We start from the raw sequence: 21,177 nt of genomic DNA, 5'->3' as shown, positions 1-21,177 counted from the left end.
CACTGTGGAAAATTCTTAAAGAGATAGGAATACCCAGCCACATCAACTGCCTTCTGAGAATTCTGTATGCAGGTCAGGAAGCAACAGCTAGAACTGGACATGGAACAATGGGCTGCTTTCAAATTGGGAAAAGAGTACGTCAAGGCTGTACACTGTCACCCTGCTTATTTATATGCAGAGTACATCATGCAAAATGCCAGGCCGGATGAAGCACAAACTGGAATCAAGGTTGCAGGGAGAAATATCAATAACCTCAGATTTGCAGATGACACCACCCTTATGGCAGAAAGCAAAGAGGAACTGAAGAGCCTCTTGATGAAAGTGAAAGAGGAGAGTTAAAAAGCTGGCTTAAAACTCAACATTCAAAAAACAAAGATAATGGCATCCAGACCCATCACTTAAATACAGATAGATGGGAAAACAACAGAAACAGTGACATACTTTATTTTGGGGGGCTCCAAAATCACTACAGATGGTGACTGCAGCCATGAAATTAAAAGACACTTGCTCCTTGGAAGAAAACCTTTGACCAACCTAGACAGCATATTTAAAAGCAGAGACATTACTTTGCCAACAAAGGTCCATCTAGTCAAAGCTATGGTTTTTCCAGTAGTCATGTATGGATGTGAGAGTTGGACCATAAAAAAGCTGAGTGCTGAAGTGTTGATGCTTTTGAACTGTGGTGTTGGGGAAGTCTCTTGAGAGTCCCTTGGACTGCAAGGAGATCCAGCCAGTCAATCCTAAAGGAATTCATCCCTGAATATTCATTGGAAGGACTAATGCCGAAGCTGAAGCTTCAATACTTTGGCCACTTGATGTGAAGAACCAACTCATTTGAAAAGACCCTGATGCTGGGAAAGATCGAAGGCAGGAGAAGGGAATGGCAGAGGATGAAATGGTTGGGTGGCATCAACTGGATGGACACAAGTTTGAGTAAGCTCTGGGGGTTGTTGATGGACAGGGAAGCCTGGAGTCCTGCAGTCCATGGGGTCACAAAAAAGCCAGGCATGACTGAGCAACCAAACTGACTGAGCATCTCCCTAATGGGTCTCTTTGACTCCAGTATCTCCCCATTCCCCACCCTTCCTATTTCCACATTATATTTTGAATGCTGTTTCTGCAGAAGTCCCTCAAGCACAAGCAAAAACATGAACACTTCCCACTAAGGGTTGATAATTAAAATATACATATTTAAATGGAAAGAAGACACAAGATAACATTTTAAACAAGACCTAAAACACTGGGATTTATACCGCTGGTACTTAACTACCTTCTTAAGCAATACTTTAACACCTGATTGATCATCTTTTCTCAGTCACTATCTGGTATAAGACCCTTAAAGAATAAATGTCTTTTTCAAAGTAGTTCACAGCACAGAACATAATGCCCAGATAACAAGTAACAAACATCTGATTTTTCAGATGGAAAAATAAATTAAAACCCACAACAAATGTATCCCTGCATTGCTAGTCCCTTGGGTATACAAATAATGATAGAGAAGAGACTAGAGAGAGCTAACTTCATAATAAAGGTAGCCTGAGATGAGACCCTAATGTCAGGCCAAGGAATTTGTCACAGGAATTCATTTAAATGTTTTTAAAGCTGGAAAGCAATATGATCATAGGAAACGTTAGGAAGATATTAGAAATTAGAAATAGAATCCAGGCAGATTATTTAAAAAGCAACAGTGACACCCCCTAAATGTGAATGGATGTCAAAAAAAGTTTGACATCTGAGGTATTAGCAATAAGTCTTGGAGACTGATTTGATTCTTATTAAAGGGAGGTGGTATTAGTGATTTCAACGTCTCTTTACTGAACAACATAGGAATATAAAGAATTGTTTCTTAGGAGAAAAGTTGACTTACGAACCTTTGGATTTGAGATATCTTTGGAACACACAGGAAACATGAATCTAGATCAGGAGTTGGCAAACGACAGACCAAATCCTACCAGTTGTCACTTTTTGTACATAAAGTTTTGCTGGAACAGAGCTACTTCTTCAAGTATTACTTATGATTGCTTTTGTGTTACAAGTAGTTGAGACAGAGGTTCTTTGCCTACAAAGTCTCAAATAATTACTACATAGCCCTTAATAATAATAATAATAATAATAACAATAAAAAGTTTGCTAACCAAGTATCAGAATTTTGCTGTGTCTATAACGGGAGGTACAGAATCTTGAGTGGGCGGGGGGCGGTGCGAGAGGCTACTGAGAAGCTGGAGCTGTTTCCGGTTGTAGAATATTCTTTCAGTACTAGGGGCGGGTCTCATGAGCAGGACAAACCATCATGGTGGGGGGTTGAGAATTTTGATACTCGAGTACAAGCGCTTTATGTTCTTGGTTATGAGTCTTTTCTGACCACTCCTGTTTCTCCATGACTTCAAAGACTTTCAAAAGTACCGGAGTTTCCCTCACATCCTGGAGGAGGGGAGAAATCTTCCTCACACACCTCTCCCACCCCTGCCATTTCTGGAAGTTGGAACAGTCCAAAGGTAAACACGGTGAAGGGTCTGTAGGAGCCTTTCTTCCTTCAGAGCCCTCAGGAAGGGAGGGAGATAGAGATCAAAATCATTTATTTTGCTGTGGTAAGTGGTTTTGTTTGGGCTGCACTCCCACTGACAGGAGGAGAGGCTTGGTGGGAGGTGTCCTAGGGCAGGGTATAGGGTCTTTAGGAGTTTGTGAGGTTGGCGGCGGGGTGGGGGGCGGCAAGCAGAGAAGAGGATGGGGGAGGGGAGGGAGAGGACTGATTGATTCATCCCCGCAGAGCCAGCAAAGTGCCAAAGGCACTCAGTCATCATGGCCTTGAAACCTGAAGACCCAAGTAGTGGTTTCTGGCATGGTCAAGTGATGGCTTTCATCAACGAGAGAATGTCCAGGCACGCGAAAGGCCCGGAGTTCTACCTCGAGAATCTCTCTCTGTCCTGGGAGAATGTGGAGGACAAGTTCAGGGCCATCCTAGAGGACCGTCAGGTGCCCAGCCAGGCCAGAGAGGCCTGTGCTTGGGGCAGCCTGGCCCTGTGTGTGCGTTTTGCCTGCAGAGAGAGCCAGTTACACGGGCACAGGGTGCAGTGGCTGCACGACTTAGCTGGGCTGCACAAGTCGGCCGCACATGCCTTGGCCTCAGACCTGAAGTTGTTCGTGGCACAGCATGAGGTAGAATGCAAGGAAACAGCCTTCCGGCTGCAACAAATGCAGGCCAACCTGGAGAAGATGCGGAAGGAAAGGGATCAGCTGAGGTGGAAGCTCTTCCAGGCAGTAAGATTACTTGGTCCCCGCCCTGCTTCCCGCCCCAGCCCCCAGTCCCAGCCCCGGCCTCGCCCGCCTCCGTTACAGGTCTCAACTCTCTTCACTTCCTCCAGGAGCTGGAGTCTCTGCAGGAACGAGCTGCCAAGGGGCCAGGTCTGGCCACGGCCACTGCCAGTGGGGCTGAGACAGAAGGAACCAGTGAAGAGGAAGAGGAGGAGGCAGGGGCCACTGCTACTCATGCTGCCACTTCTGAAGCCACAGGAGGAGGAAGACAGGAGGATGCAGAAGGGGCAGGAGCTGTGGGGGCGGAGGAAGCTGAGCAGGCAGCAGAGGAGATGGTTGTAGACATTATGCAGTTTCTCGGAATTGTAGACCAGAAAAATCACACTTCTGGTGGGCAAAGGAAGGGAGATCACAGGTCCGTGGAAACAGCCAGGCGTTATCTATTTAAAACAACCAAGTCCGTGTATACAGCCTCACCAGGGACCCTTCCTGTCCAGCTCCCTGCCTCATTCACATACTCATACTCATGCTCCTCATCTCCTTTTCCAGATGCACCCACACCATCCACACTCACACTGTCCCCAAGCACATCATCCTCACCAGCAGCATTGGTCACAGCAGGAGCTCCAGCTCAAGCATCTCCCCATTGCAGGCCCTTTGATTTTAGCTTGTGGTCTAATGGGGGGGCCTGGGGAATAGACCCTCAAGAACCCACCAGAAATAGGAGTGACTCTGATCCCCATCAGCAGAGAAAACCTACAGCATTTCGAAGGCCAGGGGATTGGAACTGCCCTTGGTGTAAAGCCCTGAATTTTTCAAGGCAGAAAATTTGCTTCCGCTGTGGGAGAGATATCTGGCTACAGAACCCTTGATTCAGAAATGTGAAACAGAATAGAAACTTACCTGATGGGAGATCAGGTTTCAGAAGGAGGGGAAGGGGGGTAAGGGGGCTTGGGAAGAGTAGAGAGAAAGGGTGGGTGGTTAAATGGGGGAAAGGAGTTGTGAGAGAGGAGGGGAAAGGGGTGGGAGAGAAGGTATGGGATAGTGACTGGGGAAGGTATAGATTGGGGGGTTAAGGGGAGAGAGATATATAGAGAAAAAGACTTGTTTTGATGATGCCCTTTGTATTCCAGACCACTAGCATTCGGCACCCTAGAACTGCTGCAGCTTCTGTTTGTATTTCTTTTCCCAAAACTAGTATCTGGTGGACCTGAGCAGCCAGTATACAGCACCCCAACTCCCTGCATTACCCCTCCCTTCACTAGGCTGTACATGTTTGGAGGAGGAGTAGACATTTGACGCATGTTGAGCCAAATAGTCTGAGAATCTGAATAGAGGCTGATTCCATAGTCCAGATAGTGTTGGGCACTGAAGCAGTGGGTCACTGGGAGTCAGGGTCAAAGTCAGAGCCATGAACACGGAGGCCACAGCTGAGGCCTGGCCGTGACTGGGGGAACAGAATCACATGCTTTACAGAGACCAAGTGTCCTTTAGAGAATGACACTATGAGGGCCCAGGGAGCAGGGAGGCACAGAGAAGTAGAGAAGAGTTAATCCTGTGACCCCAGAGATGGAGACTGACAGCCTGACCACTCTTCCACTTCCTGCTGTTGTGCTGAGTGAAAAGCCACTTCACAGCAATCCTCTTTTCTTTAAGCTAACTTGAGCAGGTTCTTGTTCTGGGCAACCAGATTTTTGTCAAGCCAGAAATTTATGCCAGAAGAGAAGTTGCAAACTGTAAACCATCAAAGAAAATGTTGGAACTGGTTGGTTAGGTGCATCAGAGAGTTATGGGTAGTGGGGATTCCTGCATCCCAAGTCTCCAGGAATGAACGGAACAAGAAGCTCATTCATGTTCTGAGCAAGTTATTTGAGAAACAATTAAAGCAGTCCTGGGGTTGACCCCGGGTTTACAACAGGGCAGAGATTCACCAATCCTAAAGGAATCCCTCAGGGCTTCATACAGAGGATGCCAGCACCAGCTGCAGACAAGGACTGTCCTCGTTGTCGTTCAGCCTCATGACAGGAGAATCCTCGCCAGTCCCCACTTCCAACTCAGGACAGGCAGACCTGAACAGGGACCTTGTGCCACTGCCAAGGTGAGTCAACAACTGATAGTGCCTGGAGGGTTTGCTGGTCTAGACCACTGACCAAAGGACCAAAAAATCCTGGGATTTTTTTTTTCTCCCCCATCACCAGATTACAGTGGGAGGGGAGTCTGGCTACAAAGGTCCTAGTAAATTCAGAAATGCATAATAGAACCCACCCTGATGGGAAATCAATTTCCAGAGGGAGGGTGTAAAAGGGGGAGGGGGAGGATGGTATGTATTTGCCTCTCTGATAACGGTAAGCTGTGCTGAGGTGAACTAAATGTATGGTTTAGCCCACAGGTGGAATGATGTTGAGGAGTTATACCTGGACCAGACTGAGGCACAACTGGAAGAGCCCTGAACATTCACTGGGGACTGTGAACCTAAAGACTGAAACTTTTTATGACCCTAAACTAACCCTGGGACATTTCTACAGCAGCTGGATGTGACTCTTGGTTGTCTCCTTTGGGGGCAGATGTGCATAATTGTTACCAGGATCTGTGGCCAGATCCCTAGCTAGTTATTAAAAGGCTTTCACTTGACAGAAACCTTCTTGGGCTTGTTTATATCCTCATAGGGTAGAATTTGGGGCTTCCCAGGTGGCTTAGTGGTAAAGAACCTGCCTGCCAATGCAGATGATGAAGGAGAAGTAGGTTCAACCCCTGGGTCAGGAAGATCCCCTAGCGGAGGTGGCAACCCACTTCAGTATTCTGGCCTGGAGAATCCCATGGACAGAGGAACCTGGTGGGCTACAGTCCATAGGGTCACAAAAAGTCAGACACAACTGAGCATGTGTGTGGAGGGTAGAATTTCACAGTTTCAGCACTCCTGACAGTGCAACTGGCTGTCATCTGATGATGATGTAGATATCTCATCTCTGGGGGTGTCCTGTGAATTACAGGATGTTTGGCAGAATCCCTGGCCTCTACCCACTAGATGCCAGTAGCACACCCCACACCGCCAGAAGAGATTGTAATGATCAAGGATGTCTCCACATGTTCACAGGAGAACAAATTCACCCCTGGTTGGGAACCATGGAGGCAATGAAATACTTAGGAGTAGTTGAAACAGGGGGAAAAGAGTTGCAAGGGCAGTGTGTTTAGCAGTGCCCAGGGCTCCAGGGAGTGGGGTACTGTGACATGAAAAGTGTTCAATGGGTTTGGCCATGTCTGATCTTTGAGCCAGTCTGGGTGGGGGTGGGGGTAGAAGCCCAATCGCAAGGACTGAGGAGTGAGTGGAAGTGAGGAAGTGCTCAGTGAGAGGGGCTCTTCTTCGAGGACGTGTAACTATGAAGGGAAGGAGTGACGTGTGTGGGATACAAGACTGCGAGAGTTCTTTGAATACCAGAGAAACTTGGGCCATGGGGAAGGAGATAGCTGCAGAAAGCTTGAACATGCAAGAAATATGTAAGAGAATGAAGTAGATCTGCATACTATATTGGAGACATGTTCAGTGCACTATTTAAGAAAAAAAAAATGATGGTACCTTAAGTGAAACAAAATTACTCCCCAAATTATTCTGTGTGCATATGTATCAGACATACACACGTGTGTGTGTGTGTGTGTGTAGGATTTATGTAAGCATAGAAATGCTCTGGAAAAACTTTTTTTATCCAGAAAAATAGAGTAGGGTAGGGACAGTATGATAGAGGGCTTTTGTTTCTTTATATACCTCTGTGTTAGGAAAGTAAGATAAATGTTCACAGATATAAGAAAAAATAAAGTTAATTTACTGGCTTGGGTAGGCTTGGAAAGGCCACCTCTTCCTTTGAGACAGGAGGAGAGAGCAGACACTGATCTCTGTCACAAAGGGGTGGGAAATCAAGAGGGCTCTTGCCTATGTACACCTTAGACTAGAGACCTGAGAGTGAGTAAGGAGAGGAGGTCAGGACGGGAGTGTGGGCTTCTGAACAATAGCATATTTAGGGATCACTTCCACAAGTAGAATGGGGAAGGAGAAAGAAAAGATGACATCCTGTTTCCCAGTGGGCCAAACTGGGCCCAAATGAAAGAAAATCAAAAGGCATTGCAATAGGAACCTAGGAGGGGATACTGGAAAGGAAGGTGAGTGGTTCCAGAGGGGTACCAGACACTTAACTTTGGTAATACACATTGTTTTCATAACTTACTTTTTTTCAGTAAATGATTTGGTTTGTTGGGATTTGGGTTTTATGTTTGATAGGATTAAGAGAAATATACTGACTTTCAAGATTTTGTGTTTCACACTCAATATAAAGGTTCTTCTCTCTCTCTGTACATACAGAGGAAAGGATTTAATAAACTGAAGTTAATTCCACATCTATCACTAAATATCCTCAACACATCCAACAGAGGTGATATGACTTGGCTTTTGAGCCCTTGGGCTAGCAGTTCTTAGATGAGCAGCTCGAGAGTAAGAGCTATAAAAATGATGCTGCTTCAAGAAAGACCCCAGGTGGCACAGTAGTAAAGAATCCACCTGCCAATGCAGGAGAAATCAGAAACATAGGGTTCAGTCCCTGAGTTGGGAAGATCCCCTGGAGGAGGGCATGGAAGCCCACTCCAGTATTCTTACTGGGAAATCACATGGACAGAGGGACCTGGTGAGCTGCAGTCCATAGGCTCACAAGTTGGATGTGACAGAGCACGTACACACAAGAAAGACCCAGCCTCAGTGAACAAGTGAAGGAAATAGAAATTTCATAGGTGCCAAGTGTTTGGCCAAAGTCAGTGATTTTTATGTCTAGAAATACAGTAGTGATCATCTCTGGACTTGAGAAAATGGCAAGCAAAGTAGCAAAAGGGAAGCAAAGTAGCAAACGTAGAGAAGTCAAACTTGACTACACCTGTCTCTAAAATGATGCGAAGTAAAAAATAAGTCACATTTTATTTAGAAACAACAGTGCTTTTCAATCTTTGTTTTATGTCAAGTGGGATCAAACTCGAAAGTTTACCAGATTGTGTATACAACAATGCTATCTAATGGGAAATTTCCCTACATGCCTTAAAGTTTAGAAATTTCTGTGACCTTGTACCATGCTATAGAACATTGTCATTCAAAGCATCATTCTCTGCACTGTCATCTCATAATAAGTGCCTCCCTGCTGTCTATTTCTGTTTCTATTGGCAAGACTTAACATATTAGAAAAAGAAAAGGTTTCATGCAACCAAAATAAAAATCCCCAGACCCTAGTGATCTGAGGGTTACAGCCAGTAAATCAGCGACCCATATGTATGGAAAGTGTCCTCTATATTTGTAGAATCTGTGTGTATATGTGTGTGGGGGGAGTTGTAGTTCAGGGTAAGTTTTAGACTCAGAAAAGGAAGAGATAAGATACAGAGAGAGGGAGGGAGGGAAAAAGGGATAGAGAAAGAGAGAGGGAAAGGCATTTATAGAGGTAGATAGACATAGAGAGAGATAGATCTCGCCTGAGAGTGAAAGTGTTGTGTTCTCAGATGCTAAGTCAAGTCCGACTCTTTGTGACCCCCTGGACCATAGCCTTCAAGGCTCCTCTCTCACTGGTATCTTCCAGTCAAGAAAACTGGAGTGGGTTGCCATTCCCTTCTCCAGGGGATCTTCCCAACCCAGGGATTGAACCCTCATCTACTACACTGGTAGGCGGATTCTTTACCACTGTGCCACCAGGAAAGCCTGAGAGTAAAAGAGGTGAATGTAAATATGAAATCTGGCCAAAATACTCTCCTTTACAGGGAGTCAGAGGAAGGCTTTGGGAGGGTCAGGGTAATGGGGCTGAAAAATGAAAATATGCATATACCACCTCTGAACCTAAATAAGGGTATATTGCCTTATTATCGGCGAAGAGTATGATCTAGTCTGGAAATTAATACGTGTAGCTTCGTGTTAATCTGGGTCTCATTTTATTGAGATAAAGGCCCTGTAGTGGAACTATGCACCACCATCCTCCTTGGCTTTTTTCCACCTCATAGCCATGGATAGAGACTGTACTCATTGAAAATTAACCAGCTACCTTGCCAAGGTAGATCATTCTTCAGGGTGGTGAGAGAGTGGGGATGGTGTCGTATGAATTCATTCCAGTTGTTGAGAAAACTACCTGGAGTGCATGTTTTTACTGATAATACTGAGGTCAGCAGCATCTCCTTTGTTAATAAGGGTTGAATCAGAGAAGGGAATTTATTCCTCTTAGATACACATTTTCTCATTGTATAAATCTTAATTATGTTGAATTGGTTCATGGTGCTTTTCAGATCTACTTTTCTGTATATTTTCCCTCTACTTTTCTGTATATTCATTCTACTAACTTTTGAGACTGATATTAAACCTCCAACCAAAAATCTTAATTTACCTATATAAAAAATAACTGTAACATGCACTCGTTCAGTTCAGTTCAGTCACTCAGTCAAGTCCGCACTCTCTGTGACCCCATGGACTGCAGCACCCCAGGCTTCCCTGTCTATCACCAACTCCCAGAGCTTAGTGAAACTCATGTCCATCGAGTCTGTGATGCCATCCAACCATCTCATCTTCTGTTGTCCCCTTCTCCTCCCACCTTCAATCTTTACTAGCATCAGGGTCTTTTACATTGAGTCAGTTCTTCAATATATACTGATTTTATATATGTATGTATACATATGTAAATTTTATATATGTAACTTATGTAATATATGCATATATATGTAACTTTATATTTATATATAAATATATGTAACTTAGTTCTGTATTTTCCAAGTCTTCTATAAATATGTTATCATACTTTCATAATTTAAAAAATAAAAACAAAAGAAAAAAAAAGAGGAAAGAAAAAAAATAAATATACATTTTCTCCGTGGAAACATCACCTGCTAAAAACATGCAGTGTTATCTGACTGCATGGTAAGGTGATCATTAGTTCTGTCCTTTATCTTATTTTCTAAGAACTGGTCAATGTCTTAAAGTCTCACATTCCAAAAATATATCTGAAACCTCCATAAACTAAGTGTTATTGTGTTCACATATAGAACAAAAGCCTTGATAAATGCTGGTTCCAGTCACACTGACATCCCTGTTTTTCTCTGCACATAGGTCATGTTTTACTGCCTCCTTGCTCTTAAACATTGCTTAACCTGCCTGGTAATTCCTATACTATTGCCACCTGATTAAGACCCTCAAGCACCATCTCAAACATCATAATTCTATAAGTCAAAAGTTGTTTTTTCTTACTTTCTACTACTATTTTATTTCTTACAGTACTTTTTGCTTCCTCTCATGTGTGATAGAATAAAAGACATGAAGTTAGCAGGTCTCTACTTCTCTCTGCCCTCAAAAAACAATCCTCTTTTTGGCTGAAAAGGCCTCTCCAAAGCCAGAAACTTCTACAGAGATTCTGTGTTCCAGATCATTTTCAGGGCTTTTTCTGTGAAAAATAGGTGTAATGGGCAGAAAGAGCTGAAAGAAATTGCAAAGAACAATCTGAGTTTATTTAGGTTATATTACAAAGGGGAACAAGGGCTTCTTGCAAAGAAAAAAAAAAAAAACCACCAAGAGATAGAAGATGAAAGAGGACAAAAGAGGAAAATGCATTCTAAGGTGTTTTTTAGTTGGGAATGAGAATGAGGAGTGATGAGAGAGGTTTCTCGGCAGCTGCCTTATGTGGGAAAAGATGATTTCAAATACTGTGGAGGTGGGACTTTCCCATTTTTTGTGGTACCATGGACTATAGCCTGCCAGGCTCCTCTGTCCATGGAATTCTCCAGGCAAGAATAGTGGAGTGGGCAGCCATTCCCTTCTCCAGGGGATCTTCTTGACCCAGGGATTGAACCCAGGTCTCCTACATTACAGGCAGATTCTTTTACCGTCTGACCCACCATGGAAGCCCAACTGTCCTCCCATATAAAATAAAAGTTAAGCTTAAAAAATAGATTGAAGGCAGACATGTAGGAAAGCAGAGAAACTAATTAGGAGTTTATTGTAACAAGAGAGATAAGAGATGAGAGATAAGAGATCTTGGCATGGACTGGCAGTGGAATGGAAGGCACAGATTATGTAATCCCCAAAGGTCAAGGAGGTTAAGACCCTGTGGAATAATACATTGACCAATGGGAGACAGGAGCTGAGAGAGAAACTGTTCTCCTATTCTCCTCCTGGATCAAGTATGTAAAAATACCCTTCCTTCTTTACTGCCTCACTTTACTTTTACCTTGGTCCTGTTTCCCTGGGATTACAATCCCTGGGTCATAAAGATCCCCTGGAGAAGGAAATGGCAACCCATTCCACTATTCTTGCCTAGGAAATGCCATGGACAGAGGAGTCTGGCAGGCTATAGTCCCTGGGGTCACAAGGAATTGGACATGACCAAGTGACTGAGAACACAGCACACACTCTAATACATATTCACTTTTTGCCCCAGGATTCACTTTCTAGGAACCCAAAGATAAGATAGGAGGAAGATCAGGAGTTCAGTTTTGGATGTATTGGTTTTGATGTAGGTAGAGATGCTGAAAGTCTGTTGGATAAAAAATTCTGCAGAGAGATCTGGGCTGGAAGGTATCCATGTTGAAGTTACCAGTGTGCAGATGGTATATAGAACTATGAGACTGCATAAACAGATCATGGAGGGAAACGGTGTTAATAAAGATTAAAAAACTAAGGACCAGGCCCTAAGAGTCCTCTGACATTAAGAGATCAGGAGAAATATGAGGAGTCAGCAAAGGAATTTCAGAAAAGATAACTGATGAAATAAAGGGAAAACAGGAGAGTGTGACTCTTTGAAACTCAGGTAAAGAACATGTATCAAAAAGAAGGTATAGTCAACTGTGCTAAATGTTCTGGTCTTATAAAAAGAGGAGTGAAAATTGACTTGACCATTGAATTTAGCATTGTTGTAGTCATTGGAGACTGCAGTTTTGGTGGAGTGGTTAAGGTAAAATTCTGATGGAAGGGACTCTCCTGGTGGCTCAGACCATAAAGAATCCATCTGCTGATGCAGGAGATACAAGAGACCCAGGTTTGATCCCTGGGTTGGGAAGATCCCCTGGAGAAGGGAATGGCTACCAACTCCATTATTCTTCTCTGGAGAATTCCAGGGACAGAGGAGCCTGGTGGGCTACAGTCCATGGGGGTCACAAAGAGTTGGACACAACTGAGCAACTTTCACTCCCTCACTCACTGATGGATGTAGTTTAACAGAGAATTAGTGGAAAAGAGCTTAAGATGGTGAGTGCAGACAACAGTTTCTTTGAAGTAGTTTTGCTGCAAATGGAAACAAAGAAATGGAGGCAGTGGTTGTCAGGGGAAGTAGAATTAAGAAGCATAGACCTTGACCTGTGTGTATGCTGGTGGAAATGATTCAGTAGAAATAGAAAATTCCATGATAAGGGAGGTGGGAGAATGGCTTCAGTGATATCCTCAGGTAGCCAAACAATGGTCAGAATCGAATGTATTAGTGAAGTGACTGGTCTTACATGGGAGCTTTGCCAGTCCATCAATGACAACAAACCTGAAGTACAGATACCAGTAGGTGGGTAGATGTAGTCAAAGTTCTCTCCTAACTGCCTCAATCTTTTCTCAGTAAAATGGGAAACAAGGGGAGGAGATGTTGGAGGCTTGAGAAGAGCCAATGTGAAACAGTCATCTAGGAAGACAGGAGACTGAATGGTCCAGTAATACATACTAAGACTATTTGACAGCATTAAGAATCCATTTGAGGTTCATGATGATGAATTTAAAGTGAGATCAGTAAACATTATATGGTTTCCTTCAGTCAAGTTCAGCTAGAAGGATACAAATACAAGCATAGATGGAGAGTTGGATTTATACAGTGTTGTGGTTTTCACAAGTGAGTAAGATAAAGGGGGAAAGGGTCTAGGGAAAAAAGAGGGTATATATGAGATTGATTAAATTGACTGATCATGGAATTTAAACTGTTAGTTTGAGAAGAGAGTGGTGGATAGTGAAAGAATTGTGGGACCAGTGAGTTGCAGCTCTGGGTAGAGTTAATACATTATTGGAACTGTGGTACAGAAAGAGTGAGCCCAAGGTGGTGGCCAGAGAATATATGCAAATGAGATAATCCAGGAGATTACTACTGCCTCCACCACTCCAAAATGTTGCAGATCACCTACCTGCCACAACCATTACATTACCTAGCTGGACACTGGAAAGACTTTGAATTTGCAACTCCTGCAATAAGTTGAAACACTGATATCAACAAAATAATCATAACACAGAAGATCACTGAACTTATGTAATGATAAAAGGAATGGAACTAAATGAATACCAGTGTTAGGTAGCTCATCAGTGATTACTTGAAATTAATTCTTGTTTTCTAATGATTAAATATAACCCATTAATTCTTACCAAGCAGGTGATCCTGCTGACTAAACTATAAATATCTGTTTTCCCTCAGCAAATAAGCTGGAGTTGAAAATGACATAGGTATTATAAAATAGAATGATTATATTTCTGATTATTACAAAGCTAATGTTTTACAATGTGGTTATATTCTAAACATTATAGCATGTCTAATTTACTATTAATGCAATAAAAATAAATGATAATTGATACTACTTTGTCATTTAAGTTATGCACAGTTTTTTAAAATAAGCAGATCATCAAATTGTGGAGGTTAAAAAATAATATTTTCAGGTTATATATGTGTTCTTTTATACATATTTGCTACAAAAATAACTGTATCAGGGACTCCCACTTATAGACCAAAATAGGAGGAAAAAAATAACTAACTGCATAACACTCTAGCCTACATAGGACAGAAGAGGCCATTGCTGCAGTCTTAAGACCCTGTTGCACAATCTGGATCTTTTCTGAAGTTAATTAATTCTCTAAGATTCAGGATCTCATTTTTCCTACAAGAAACTATCTGCTATCCTAGAAATTACTACCTGGGCAACCAACTTGTTGACACTTAACTTTTCAAAGATCAATAGTTAAGCTAGAATTGAATTATGAGAAATGTTTGGTCCTTGAAAATCTCTTGGTTACCATGGTGGGGAGTAGGTTAGGTGGGTGGAAGGTGATAAAAGCTAATTCTTAGTGTCTTAGGTAGACTAGGACAATTACTTTTGTTTCTAAAAACATAAATTTCCTTGCAGTATGGCATAAAGCAAGTCCCATAGTACATGCTCAATGAATATTTGTTGACTGAAATATATGAGTTAAATGACTGGAGAATGTTACTAAATATTTCATATGTGCATTTTTTAACCACACTGAAATCAGTAGAATAACTTTTAATGAGGTTGATAAAGCATAGGAAAATAATACATAATTACTTTAAAGTAGTATCAAATTCAAGATTTTAGGTGATACAGATATTGCCAAATGCAGAGCCTTTTTCACTATAAATGTCACCCTCTTGGCAATGGCATAACATCACCTACATAGACTGAATTTGGAGTCTATGATCCAAATTGACTGGAGTCAGTGATCACTACTAGATCTGAAAAATATGTTTATTATTTATACCCAAATTCTAGCTATTTCACTTATGCCATTTTGGAAGAGATAAAGGACAAACAAGCAGATTACAACAACAACAACAACAACAACAACAACAAAACAATGAGGAGGTTATGTCAAAGAGACAGATGCACCAACTGAAAGAACTTCCAAAGGTCAAAGGTGGATGAATTTGACCCCAGAAAATACAGTAACACTGAATTATTATCCAGTGTATAATATAAATTTCCATGAGTCCATAGTGATATAATAAATGATTGAATAAATAAATGGGAGAAAAAAAACAAATATCCCATGCAGAAGAAATCTAAATAATTTTATATAGATGGGCTTCCCTGGTAGCTCAGATGGTAAAGAATCTGCCTGAAATGCAGGAGACCTGGGTTCAATCCATGGATCAGGAAGATCCCCTGGAAAAGGGAATGACTACTCACTCCAGTATTCTTACTTGGAAAATTCCATGGACAGAGGAGCCTGGTAGGCTACAGTTCACAGGGTTGCAAAGAGTCAGACATGACTTAGTGACTAACACTTTCACTTATGTACATAGTTTGCTTTTAATGAAATGGAGCATAACTACCATTTCTTATGTATAGACTATTGAAAAACTACTTCCTTCCAAAGAGGACAGTTTGAAAAAGGAGGGGAAAAATAACAACTTCAGAGTAGAGAAAGACAAACACTACCTTGAGCCAGATGATCAAGGTCAATATAAACAGTGATAAAACATGCTGATACTTCCTACCCTTGACATGATGTGATGAGAATGCATTTTACCTCTGTGTTCTTCCTCCTCAAAACACATTACCCCAGTATAAGCATGAAAAATTATCAGGTTGAGACTTGAGAGACATTCTACAAAATGTTTGAATAGTACTATTTAAACTGTCAATGTCATTAGAAACAAGAATAGTGTGAGAAACCCCTACAGCCAAAAGGAACTTAAGGAGACATGACAATTAAATGTAAGGTGATCTCCCAGATGGAATCCTGGAACAGAAAAGGGGCATTAAGCAAAATCTGAGGAAATCTGAATAAAATATGGACTTTAGTTAATGATGATTGGCTCATTGGTTATAACAAGTGTACCACAGTCCTGGAAAATGTTAATACTAGGGGAAATGGGTATAGGGCATACAGAAACTTTCTGGAGTATCTTTGAAATAATTCTGTAAGTCTAAAACTGATCTAAAAATTTTAAAGAATATTTAAAAGCCAGTTGGGAGCTTTTGTTGCAGCACTTTTTATAGGGAAAAATATATATGCACATCAATAGCAAAATGATAGACTAAATTGTGATATCATAGACTATTGAACAACACAGAACAGTGTATACTTAAAAGGATGAGTGCACTGTCTATCAGTTGACTTGGAAATATTTCCTATATATATATTTTTTTTTCCAATATATATTTTTAATACAGAAAGAAAATGCATGGAAATATGTAACTCTCTTTTTAGTTTGTAAAACAGGAGAAAATCCCCATGTAGATATGCTTGTGCAATTAAAAGAATCAGGAGAAGGTATTCAAGGATACGGGCTTCCCAGGTGGTGCTAGTGGTAAAGAACCCTCCTGCCAATGCAGGAGACGTAAGAGACGTGGGTTCTATCCCTGGATTGGAAAGATCCTCAGGAGGAGGGCATGGCAACCCACTGCAGTATTCTTGCAGTGTCCTGGAGAATCCCATGGACAGAGGAACCTGGCAGGTTATAGTCCATAGGGTCGCAAAGAGCCAGACACAAGTGAAATGACTTAGCACACATGCATGCAAGGGTACACACTAGACTGTTACCATTTATCAGAGAGGGGAAAGGGTAAGATGAGTACATGAGTGTTATATATTTTTAAGGAAAATAGGAAGAGAGGAAAGAGAGCCAGACTGGAGAAATAAGCAGGGCAGGGGAAGTAAGCAGTAATTAATTCAGTAATTCATTATAAATATAGCACCTGTATGTAGTTGGCTGATGCTCTGAAAATAAAATATTTAATTTGTGAAAACAAAACAGAGCAAATTGAATTCCAGGAGGAAAAATTATCTATTTTACATTGGCAGGATTTAATGAGGGAATGAAGAAGATATAAACAGGGAGAGAGTAACAGCACCCTAAAGAAGAGAGTGAAGCCAAATTACACCCACTTCTCAGTTCCACCAAGAACTGTCCAAGGAGGTAAAAATGCTGCTTATTCCTAAGGTTGTGATCAGAATGATTGCTACTTTTGCCACTATTCTGGGGCTTTTGCCCACCACAAAGAGATGAAACTTGTTTCCCCAATACTTCCTCCCAACACATATACAAAAGTTATTTTTTTTCAAAAGTGATTCTTAAGGCATCAAGAAAGTTCTCTATTTATATACCACCTGTTCTCCTGCCCTTTTGAACAATGAGGCCACATCAGGAATTTCCAAGTGGTGACATAGCTTTGGTATTAGACAAAGTGTAACAGGAAACAAAAATGGAAGGGTCTGCATTTCCCAGAAGGTAAAATCAAACAACAGAATGCAGATCCCTGGTGAGCAAGATCAGACTTATCAAATGGCAGTTTTGAAAATGGGTTTAAAGTCACCTCAGCTACCTACTTCAACACTTAATGCAGTCTTTATCTGAGATTTGAGATTTTAGACCCTGACAAGGGGAGGTGGAGAGGGCAGGAAGGATATATTGTGGAATTCCTGACCAAAAAACTGATTTCCTGTCACTATGAACTTCTTGCAAACAGGAACTGTATATGTGGTATCTTCCTAGTATACTATATAGGAAGACAGGAGGACCATATGTTTATAGGGTCCCACATTGAATACTTAGATACAGTAGACTCAAATTCACATTGCAAATTCTACAAAGAATTTCAGCAGAAGCTCACCTGTTAAAAGATCTCCCAGAAGAATTTGAAGCTATTTTCCATCAACAATAAAGCTGAGACCCTGACCTAAATGATAATTTAGGTAATTTTCATGGCCAGATATCAAGATCATTGAGCCAAGTAGCTCTATACAAAAACATTTGTTAATACAGATCTTCCTGTATTAACCATTAGGGTTATGGCCTGATAAACCCACTGTTGCTGTTGTTTAGTCACTCAGTTGTGTCCTACTCTTTGCGACCCCATAGACTATAGCCTTCCAGGCTCCTCTGTTCATGGGATCTCCCATGCAAGAATGATGAAGTGGGTTGCCATTTCCTTCTCCAGGGGATCTTCCTTACCCAGGGATCAAACCTGCATCTCTGCGTCTCCTGCATTGGCAGATAGGTTCTTTACCACTGAGCCACCTGGGAAACCCAAGTTGAAAATACCTGAAGTCAAAATACATTTAATACACCTAACGTACTGAACATCATAGTTTAGCCTAGTCTACCTTAAATGTACTCAGAACACTTTCATTTCACATTGGGCAAAATGATCTAAAGAAAGCCTATTTTATAATAAAGTATTGAATATTTCATGTAATGTATTGAAAGTGAAAAACAGAATAGTTATATGGGTACAGGGTGATTTTAAGTATACCATTTGTTTACCCCATGATCATATGGCTGACAGAGAGCTGCAACTTACTGCCTGTTACTACCCAGCATCATGAAATATTATCATGTCACATATTGCTAACATGGAAAAGATTCAAAATTTAAAGTGTGGTTTATGTTGAATATGTGTCACTTTTGCACCATCATAAAATTGAAAAATTATAAGTCCAACCATCCATCATAAGTCAGAGATGGTTTATATAAGACCCTGGGGAAGGGGTGGAGATGGGGAATAAATGAATTGCAAAATTGTATGAATTAAATGAGTACACACAGTAAATGGGAATCTTGCTTTATGAAAATGTGATAAGAACTTGCTATGTTGTTTTGATAAATAATTAAAATGAAATTTACAGAAGCTCCACATGCACTGCAGCCTGTCAAGAATATATCCACTGTATAACATAAGGCACCCTTACACACTCCAGTCCTAAACAAGATTACCACCTGTGACGTTGAACAATGTTTTCACATAGTACTCACCTTAAAACACAAGTGTAGAATCCACTGTCTTGTGCCTCAGCTGAGTGAAACCATATTGAATCTTCCTCTTTGCTCATCCTGACCTCTGAAAAGATGATGGGCTCTTCCAAATCATCTTTGTTTTTGTACCACATCAACCTGAGCCCAGTGCTTTGGGCCATGCTATAGTTGGTACGAATGTAACTGTAGAAAAGGGCACATTTCACTCGGACTGGCTCGCCTGCCAAAGCCATGTATGTCTTGAGATCCACTGACCAGTCAATGCAGCCATCCACTGAAAGAAAACCAGATTGGGCATGAGATGCAATGAACATTGTTGATAATGATGAGAGCAATAATCAGTCATTGCCAACATATACTGAGGACTCACTATGAGCTAGACACTGAGTCACGTGTTTTACATAGATTATCTCATTCAGTCTTCCCAGTGATCCTATGACAAGGGTCCCCAAATCCCCATGCCATGGACCTGTACCCCTCTACTGGTCCACAACCTGTTAGGAACGGGGCTTCACAGCAGGAGGTGAGTGGTAGGTGAGTAAGTGGTTTCATCTGTATTTACAGTCACTTCTTATCACTCTCATCCCCTAGGTCTGTGGAAAAATTGTTTTCCATGAGACCACTTCCTGGTGCCAAAAACATTGGGGACTACTGTCCTATGAGATATATCTTATCCTTGGACCTGGGCAAGCAGGATTCCTGTTCTATCCCTGTGCCTTTGGAGTATTTCCAGTCCTCTACAGTAATCTGCTTGGAGTTGACTAGATCCTCTAAGGAGCTCCAGCACTCATACCTATGGGATATTCCTGGGGTCCCCACAACTAGGTACCAATTCCAGTAGGGTGGTTGGCCAAGTGTATCATTCAGTCCAGTTCAGTTCAGTTCAGTCACTCAGTTGTGTCTGACTCTTTGCAACCCCATGAATCGCAGCATGCCAGCATCATTACTGTCAGCCAAACAGCATCCGGTTAACAGGATTTTGTGGGACTGGATGGCTGGAATGATCCTGGCATGCTGATTTTTGGTGACTCAAATTGCTTATATAGACAGGAGACCCACAAAACAGAGACTTCGTTAGGACTCCTGTATAGTCTAGGAGGAGCCCTGAGATTGAGGTTTTTATTATTCTTATTTTATAGACGAGAAAATAAATGAGACTCAGGAAAGTTTAGTGACTTTGTCTATGGATACAGAGCTAATAAATGGTGGAAAACCAGTCTGTGATTCCAGAGACTGTTTTCTTAACCCCTATCCTGTACTGCCCCTGTCTATAATTGTGACCAGAACCATTGTTTTATTTATTTGCCTTTGAGAAAGTAGATGCCAGAGCTGGAAGCAGTGGGTACCTAAAGTGATTATTTGCCACTGTCTACATGCCAGTTTTCCATGGTATGACCTATTAATAGCAGATATTTAATCACAGCTCAGTTTCTTTTTATACCCTTAGGCCTCCCTTGCTGCTCAGCTGGTGTGTGCTCATGGGAATATATTATATTAATGTCCTATATTAATGTCAAGTTTAATCAAATAATATTAGGTGGGTAAATCTACCATTAAAGAAAGACATATACAGTGAATTTTCTCTTTTCCGGAAAGGTTGGAAATGAGACACTGTGGATAATTTTATATGCTAGTCAATACAATTAGCATAGCTATTCTACTTCCAATGGCTGATTTTCAAAGAATTTCATCAAATTATGCTACATCCCTTTGTGTGACTTGATTACCCTTTATAAAATAATCCTTTTGTAAACTGTATAAACACTGTCATTTTAAAATTATGTTTCACTTATCATTTTGTGAACTCATCTGCTTCCTTTTTTAGATGTTGAGAACTCTGTAGCCCAATGTGTTTATATTTTACCCTCAGTTGACAGGAAAAGCTCAGAGCTACATGCAATGCTCAAGTGTAATAAACTATCCTACCTCAGGATTTTGCTTTCTCTGCAGAAGGGCTTCTTGACCTGAGGTTCAAGGACACCCAGAGGCAGATTGACTGGATAGATTTCAAGGTGGTGCTTATTTGCATAGCTATACTTTTCTGAGGTAAAGTTCCATAGCTTCCATAGCTCTTTATCAGATCTTCAAAGGGGTCTGTAGCCCAAGAAAGTTTTTGAATTCTTTGACTTCTGATCTCTTTGTGACTTCATTTTTCACTGCCTTGCTGCATATGAGCATTTATTATAAGTTGCCTCAAATCCTTTTGTAGTATGTCAAGTATTCACTAGAAATAAATCAATAATCAAATAACTCACCCTAAATTTATAATGAAGGGCATTTGAACTTTGAGGACTCACAGGGCACCAGATTCATCACTATGAATTTTGATGACCATTGTGCACTGTTGAAGTCAAAAAGGTACAACCGAATTGGACTAAGTACATACTGATCTCTAGCTATCTTTTGGGGGGCTTTTTTA

At 41.4% G+C, this 21,177-nt stretch overlaps 2 protein-coding genes across 2 annotated transcripts in view; one reads left to right on the top strand and one right to left on the bottom strand.

Annotated features, from left to right (window-relative positions):
- IL1RAPL2 (interleukin 1 receptor accessory protein like 2) overlaps positions 1-21,177 on the bottom strand; it is a 1,284,763-nt gene that overhangs the window by 584,950 nt on the left and 678,636 nt on the right. The window contains exon 3 of the mRNA XM_043897204.1: positions 18,759-19,032. Coding sequence (XP_043753139.1) covers positions 18,759-19,032 — 274 coding nt within the window. The remainder of the gene's footprint in view (positions 1-18,758; positions 19,033-21,177) is intronic.
- TEX13A (testis expressed 13A) lies at positions 2,800-4,138 on the top strand. The gene is made up of 2 exons (XM_043897203.1): positions 2,800-3,258; positions 3,363-4,138. The coding sequence occupies exons 1-2, from the start codon at positions 2,800-2,802 to the stop codon at positions 4,122-4,124; spliced, it is 1,221 nt and encodes a 406-aa protein (XP_043753138.1). The 3' UTR covers positions 4,125-4,138.

Source organism: Cervus elaphus, chromosome X, assembly GCF_910594005.1.
Source record: "Cervus elaphus chromosome X, mCerEla1.1, whole genome shotgun sequence".
Taxonomy (NCBI): Eukaryota; Metazoa; Chordata; class Mammalia; order Artiodactyla; family Cervidae; genus Cervus; species Cervus elaphus.
Note: the sequence above shows the minus strand (reverse complement) of the source record. Positions and strands in the feature narration are given on the sequence as shown.